The following is a 7,340-nucleotide window of genomic DNA, read 5'->3' on the forward strand; positions in this document are numbered from 1 at the left end:
GCTTGTTAACTGAGGGGGGTTACAGAGTATTTGTTAAATATAACTAACAAAAACTATATTGTGTGTCTGATTGGTCCAGACGCTACACTATCTATCTATCTGTCTATCTACCTATCTACCTATCTATCTATCTATCTATCTATCTATCTATATGTCTGTCTGTCTGTCTGTCTGTCTTTCTGTCTATCTGTCTGTCTATCAATCTATCAATCTGTCCATCCATCCATCCATCCATTAAAAGTTAATAGAAACCAGAACTGTTTTGTTGCCAACATTCTTCAAAATATCTTCTTTTGTGTTCCACAGAAGAAATAAAGTCATACAGGTTTGGAACAACATGTGGGTGAGTAAATGATGACAGAATTTAAATTTTTGGGTGAACTATCCCTCTAAATATGTCTGTAAGTTGTTTACTTGAGTTCATCTGTAACCATTAGGGCCACAATGGTTTCTTGTGACGTATATCTCTGCATATTCTGTTATTGATTTGGAAGTCATTTCTTCATTACGCAGATGGGATCTTAGACCAAGGCACATCACAAATCCTTGGCATTCGGCTTTATACAGATGGTACAATGTGTTAATGAATGTTCTCCATTTTCTTTCTCCAGATTAAACTTTAAATGTGAATGCCCTTAAGTCGCAGAGATGGACGTATTACATCCTATTCCAATTGTACTTGAAACTTGTACTTGAATGTTTATTAGACGATTTGAGTACGAAATCAATTAAATAAGCCTCAATAGAATAGAAATAAATAATGCTGCATATTTTGAGGTGACAAATCTTCAGCTGAGAAGCCTTGTCTGAACAATTTAACCAGGGCAAATATATTCAGATCTTCAATGCTTTCTATCTTGCATCCGATCATAATGCAGCAGAAAATGGTGGCTTGCTCCTTTTGTCTACATGACAGTCTCAATGTGAACGAGGGGAGACAGGTTTCCCTTGAATTTTAATGGTGTCTCTGATGTTCTCATGTTTATCTCTTTGCAGGTTGTTCTAGATGTCTGAACAGTGCTAATGGGAAAGGGGATGTTTTTTCTCCAGCCCTAGCAACATGCACTGGATTGGTGGATATGACAGCTCACTGTGCCTGCGATTGGCTGTTATTGTGGACCATTTTGAGCAGAGAAATTCATCTCTTGCTCTACTGGGTGTGGGTTGCTGTAGGAGGCTGCAGCAGAATGCTGAAAGAGCTAGCAATTCAGTGTGTAAGTTTGTTTTACCTCCATAATAGATATAAATGCAAAAGGCGCTAGAATGAAGCATGATTTCAGATGGTGCTCGTGCAGTTTAAGTGGCAGTCACACATCATGTTCATTTCAGACAGCAGATGAGATCCGAGTTTAGCATCAGTGAGACAATTATTCAAACAATTAGTCATGCTGATAATGAATTCAATTGGAGAGGCCTACAGGCATGCAGGCTTGACATGTGACCTTCAAATGATAATGAATTCAATTGGAGAGGCCTACAGGCATGCAGGTTTGACATGTGACCTTCAAATTAAGAGAGTCAGCCATTTCTTTGCAGTTTTTACTCTCATCAAACATCAAATAATTTTTCATGCGCGCATACTGTAACTAAAGCCAATAATGTGGTCCTTATCAAGGCACATTCATGTCAAACATATTATTATATTGTGGAGAGGTGAGCTCTGCAATGCAGTGCTGAACACTAATCATGGATAGTAGGTGCAATGCAGAGAAAAACCATTTGGTCTTCTTAAATTCAGTTGTGGATTCACCAGTGTCCTGTTGGCATCTTACTTACTTAGATTGGTTGACAAGAACAACAGGACTTGGATTTGATCACACATTGCAAATTTCAAGCTGTAATTCAGTATTTTGAGTAATTGTTCGCTTTTTTTTTCAATAATAGAAAAACAATACACATGACCAGCATTGATTGACATGATGCATCTATGACTACTTGAGTTCTTTTTTCTGTCTTTTTATTGTTGTAATTATTTTGGCTCTTGTGCAACTGCTACATAGTTATTCACATTCAAGATATTGTCACTCAGGATACAGCTAAAAGTAATTAAAAAAAAGAAAGAAAAGAAAGAAAAAAGGCAAATAAATAAATTTAAAAATACTGCCAGAGACAATTTATGGTCCATGTTCTGAATCGGACACGGAAACACTGATTTGGTAATGTCACTGTTGTTTAAATCACACGTTCAGTGTGCATAATATGACAAAGAAGAGCACTCATATATTGTTCAGAGAGCAAAACATTGCTTAACAATGTCATGGTTACAATTTACCAAGAAAAACACCGGTACATTTAAGTGATCAGTAGTGTTTTTCGAAAGTCAGCCTAGCTAAAGAAAAAACATTCCATGTCACAACGGCAACGCCCATAACAGATCGATTTATTGTTAACAATCACAATTTTGGAATAGCAAATCAAAACGAAAACTGCTAAATTATAAATAAACAATATGAAGCCAGTTTACTTTTCAATTATAGGAATACATAACATCCAAGATATAAGTTAATAAAGTCAAGCTATTGTATAAATACATCACCAGCATGCACAATATTGAATCATTGATAGTATTGTTGTAATTATCTTACACTGACAAAACAGTATACTTGGCATGTGCAAAAATAAATTAAACACAGAAGTAAACCACAAACTTTGAAGCTGCAATATTTTTCTTTTCTTTTCTTTTTTTAAACCAGATCAGTCTCTTTCTTTTCCCTAATCTGTCCTTCAAAAAAAGTGAATGGTTCCAGTAGTGTCAACTTTATCTGTTTTGGTGCATTCAAAAGAACACAATTTTATTCAACGCACTTCCATCTAATAGCTATTTAAATTGAATTTCCAGTTCAGTTAATTGAGCGTGTACAGGACGATTCAAACAGATCAACTTGTGACAAATACTGGAACTATTTAATACTATTTTTACCCCTTGAACACCATCTCACCGTCTTTTAGAAATGCTTGTCTACTACCCAAAACATAAATAAGCAGCATCCCTTTGAAATACATCAGTCCATATGCCAGTGTGAGGCTGCCATTCCCAACCAACAACGACCGTTTCCGGCTGATTGACTGACATTTCAGTGGTTTTGGCAAATGTCAAAGAGAACCAAGAAGAGGGAGGCCCATTCAACTATATATATTTCTGTATATATTCAAACTAGGACTTCAACCCCCCTTTTCCACCCTTGATATTTTTTCTTCTTTTAACTCGTGGAAAAATAAAGAACTGCTGCTGCAGAGGAAACCATGGCAAAAGCTGCTGCCAAAGTCCACCAGCCATTTTTATGTTTCTAGATCTTCTAGAACTTGTCTACTTTTAATTGTTGCCCTCACCACCCTCATCATCTTGCTGGTCACTCGTCCACAGCGTTAAGTTGTCTCGGAGGAGCTGCATAATGAGGGTTGAGTCTTTGTAGGAGTCCTCATTGAGGGTGTCGAGCTCGGCGATGGCGTCATCGAAGGCTGTCTTGGCGAGATGACAGGCCTGCTCCGGAGCGTTCTGGATCTCGTAGTAGAAGACTGAGTAGTTGAGGGCCAGTCCCAGCCGGATGGGGTGAGTGGGCTGCATGTGCTCTTTGCTGATCTCGTGAGCTTCATTGTAGGACTTCTCAGAGGATTCCACCACGGTGGAGCGCTTCTCGCCGGTGGCCACCTCGGCCAAGTAACGGTAATAGTCTCCCTTCATCTTCAGGTAGAAGACCTTGCTCTCGTGCTGGGTGTCGCTGCAGTTCTTGATCAGGAAGTTATCCAACAGGTTGAGCACGTCTTGGCACACGGCCTCCAGCTCCTTCTCAATCTTCTCGCGGTAGGCCCTCACCATCTCGATCTTCTTCTCGTTGCCGTCCGCGGAGGTCTTCTGCTCGATGCTGGAGATGACCCTCCAGGATGAGCGCCGAGCACCTACGACGTTCTTGTAGGCGACGGACAAGAGGTTCCTCTCTTCGTTGGACAAGGCCTCGTTCAACTCGGTTACCTACAAAGGAAGGAAATAGAACGCTGTTTGAGGAAAGAGATGTACATCATCCAGCAAGGTAATAGCAAGCTTTCCTTGTTACACAACTAATTCACCAATAAAATGAACGTAAAATGCTTAATTTTTCCGTTGCATAATGATAATATCCACAGAGAGCTTCATCATCTGGCTGAATGCATTGTGCAGCCATGAGCTCGAGCTATATGCCAAGTGCAGTTTCCATGGCAATCGTCTCATTTTGTACAGTAGTCCAACTCTATCTAGTGAGATGACAGAGCGCTAGCTCTACACAATACACTAGAGGTGAAATCACTTCAGCCGAGAGTGCGGGCAGGGGCGGGAGGCGAAATGTTCCCAGATACCCTCCAGGGCAACTGCAGTGTAAGTAAACACGATCGCTGTGTGGCAATTCATGTGTTACGGTGGCCTTCTCCCTGACCTTTTCTCTTGCCAAACTGGGACGACCATACTACGTAATGTAAAACGAGTTTGATGATGTTTCATGAGATCAGCCGAGAGTGCGGGCAGAGGCGGGGGGCGAAATGTTCCCACATACCCTCCAGGGCAACTGCAGTGTAAGTAAACACGATCGCTGTGTGGCAATTCATGTGTTACGGTGGCCTTCTCCCTGACCTTTTCTCTTGCCAAACTGGGACGACCATACTACGTAATGTAAAACGAGTTTGATGATGTTTCATGAGAATATATCGTAAATCACTCATGTCAACTACAGATCTCCTTCTGGTGAAAATGTCAGAACCTCTTTGTGGTGCAATTACATATTGGCATGAGTTAATTTGTTTTCTGTACTTAAGTGAAAAGAACTATATGTACTTTCTTAAAAATAAAGGTTTAAAAACGGCGTTTTCGCAGTGATGCCAAAGAAGAAACATTTTGGGTTCCCCAAATAACCTTTTTTTGGAATGGAAAGGTTCCATGGATGTTCAAGGTTCTTCATAGAACCATCAAAGCCAATAAAGAACCTTTATTTTTATAAGTCTACCAATATGCAGTTAAAAACTTTTCAAATGCCCCGTGCCTCAGATCAAGGTTTCTGGGTTTTAGCTTCCAGCCACAAAAGCTAAATTTATTCCCTCAAACTCTTCAGAATACAAAGACAGCTCAGACAGATCAATAGAGAGCAGAGTAGAAAACAGGAACACTGGGTAGGACAGGAAGACAAGACTCATAACGAAACACAGGCAGGAGGATATGTAAGGGTTTTATTTAAACAAGCTTATTGCTATTTATTGCAACAATGATTTGGCATGCCTCTCACAGACAGATAGTAACGGATAGTTGTGGTGGGTGACCGGTAACCTTGTTAACTTGGTAGCCGTGTTGCAATCGAATGCCAATATTTACATGGATGCCAGCCCTTCACAAATTTAAAGTAAAATCTAGCTGGATGATCTCACTCCAAATGTGAAGTTTGAAGCTTGGCCTATTGCTGTTTGTCTCTTTGGCCGGACGCATCAAGATAATGGAGGCCTGTGGGCACTTTCCCATTAGGTCTGTGGCTAAATGGGCTTTTATCTATAGGACTGAAGTAACTTTAGAGTCAAACTGCTTTTAAATCTCCCCCACTGATCCATGAAGCTTGTCTCCTAAATGCCTTCACCCTGATGGTAATACAGTCAGGATGCTGACAGTGAAGAAGTGTTAGAGATGCAGATGTTCCCCTTCCCCCCCTCAAGAAGCCCTAAGGCCTTGAATGTATTCATTATTGTGCCCTGTACATTCACCCACTCAAATACTGTTAAAATATACATAGAAATAATATTCACTATGAATTAAAGAGATCCCATTGCCTTTAATAATCTATAAATCGGTATGTTTGAAATAAGAAGGAATATCCAATCTGAATCATGTAACTTACTGCAATATGACAAGGATGGAAGATTCTAGAAGGAATGCTGCTGCCTCTAACGTTGGTTTAGAGGAAATATCTTAATATCTCCCATATGTGGAAAATGAATATGGGAAGACATAACTAAATTGTGAGGATGCGTTAGAAAAAAAAACGCAGTTGGAGTTTATATATGCTGGTGATGGAAAATCAATATCTGATGCATTTATGACAGTATGCTTGGGTAATGAACAACAATGACAAAATGCCTATTTCTAGTGTAAAGTCAAATACTAGCCATTACACTGCGTTTATGAGCATGAATGTGCAGTTACGCAAAACAGCCATTGAAAAAAAAAAAGTGCAAAATATAGATTTTTTTTTGTATTTCAATAATGCTGAAAGCGATGTTGAAACATCTGTATACACTGGTCCTGTATCGTCTCATTCATTTGATTGTGGGCTCGGGTAAGGCAGGAGGCACCGCCCAAGATCCAGACAGTCTACACCCGATCCACTGCACTCTCATTAATAAAGCACTGATTTACCATAGATGAACACCCCAAAATTTATTATACATCATATTAAAGGCTCCCGTTACATGCCATTATTTTACTGTAACTCAACCTATATGATCATTCACCATTACCATTTTTTCTCCAAAGGATCGAACGTGTGCATAATACGACAATTATATATATTATGTATTTTATATTTATATATATAACTCTATATTGTTTATGTATTTTATGATAGATAGATAGATAGATAGATAGATAGATTTAGCGAACGTTGGTCAAACTAAGTCATCAAACAAATAAAACCCCAAGGGTAAATTGAAAGAATGACTTACCGATTTCATGGCTGCTGCCATATCATCATATCTCTCTGCCTGCTCAGCCAGCCTGGCTTTTTGAACCAGCTGCTCGCGGTCAACCATGTTGGATGGTATGGATGATATAATGATATTATTTGTTTTCGGGGGAAGAAACAGTAATATTGTATGAGCTATGCGGTGTAATTCAATGAACGACAGCCTCTCTGCAGCTGTTCCTTGCTGTCTGCGCTCGTGCCGACGGGCCACCCTCGCCCCTCCTCACGCGCTGGAGGGCTACGTCAGGGTTCTAAACGTGGGTGCTATGGCAAGCTGGTAGGACATTTATTCCTTTAAACTAACTAGTATGCCTGTCTATTGTTACCATATGGCGCTTTTCCACTGCATGGTACAGTGCGGCTTGCTTTTGGGGGGTTTTCCACTGTGTACAGGTCCTAACTGTTACCACCTCGGGTCCTCGGCTGAGGTTCCAAGCGAGCCTACCATTACCAAAATGTGACGAATGCAACAGTTTCGAACGAGCGCACCTTTTTTAAACAACAAAATAATGGCTGTTTCGTGGTGTTTTGAGGAAGTACAGACGTTCCTCTCGTTGATAGGTGAGGAGCGGATCCAGCGAGAGCTTAATGGGACGACGCGGAATGAAAACGTTTTTCAGGAGGTCGCGGCAGTAAATGTGGCGCAAC

At 40.2% G+C, this 7,340-nt stretch overlaps 1 protein-coding gene across 1 annotated transcript; it reads right to left on the reverse strand.

The window, feature by feature from the left end:
- Positions 1-1,943: 1,943 nt before the first annotated feature.
- On the reverse strand, positions 1,944-7,103 carry LOC107694031 (14-3-3 protein gamma-1). The gene is made up of 2 exons (XM_016493645.1): positions 6,673-7,103; positions 1,944-3,970 (listed from the first exon to the last, which is right to left on the reverse strand). The coding sequence occupies exons 1-2, from the start codon at positions 6,757-6,759 to the stop codon at positions 3,314-3,316; spliced, it is 744 nt and encodes a 247-aa protein (XP_016349131.1). The 5' UTR covers positions 6,760-7,103; the 3' UTR covers positions 1,944-3,313.
- Between the last annotated feature and the right edge of the window lie 237 nt (positions 7,104-7,340).

The sequence above is a fragment of the Sinocyclocheilus anshuiensis genome, unplaced genomic scaffold (genome assembly GCF_001515605.1).
Source record: "Sinocyclocheilus anshuiensis isolate Anshui unplaced genomic scaffold, SAMN03320099.WGS_v1.1 scaffold2360, whole genome shotgun sequence".
NCBI lineage: Eukaryota > Metazoa > Chordata > Actinopteri > Cypriniformes > Cyprinidae > Sinocyclocheilus > Sinocyclocheilus anshuiensis.

Coding starts and splice junctions, on each gene's coding strand:
- LOC107694031 (XM_016493645.1), bottom strand. CDS start 6,759: ATGGTTGACCGCGAGCAGCTGGTTCAAAAAGCCAGGCTGGCTGAGCAG. Junction 3,971..6,672: donor TGGCAGCAGCCATGAAATCG/GTAAGTCATTCT, acceptor CTTCCTTTGTAG/GTAACCGAGTTGAACGAGGC.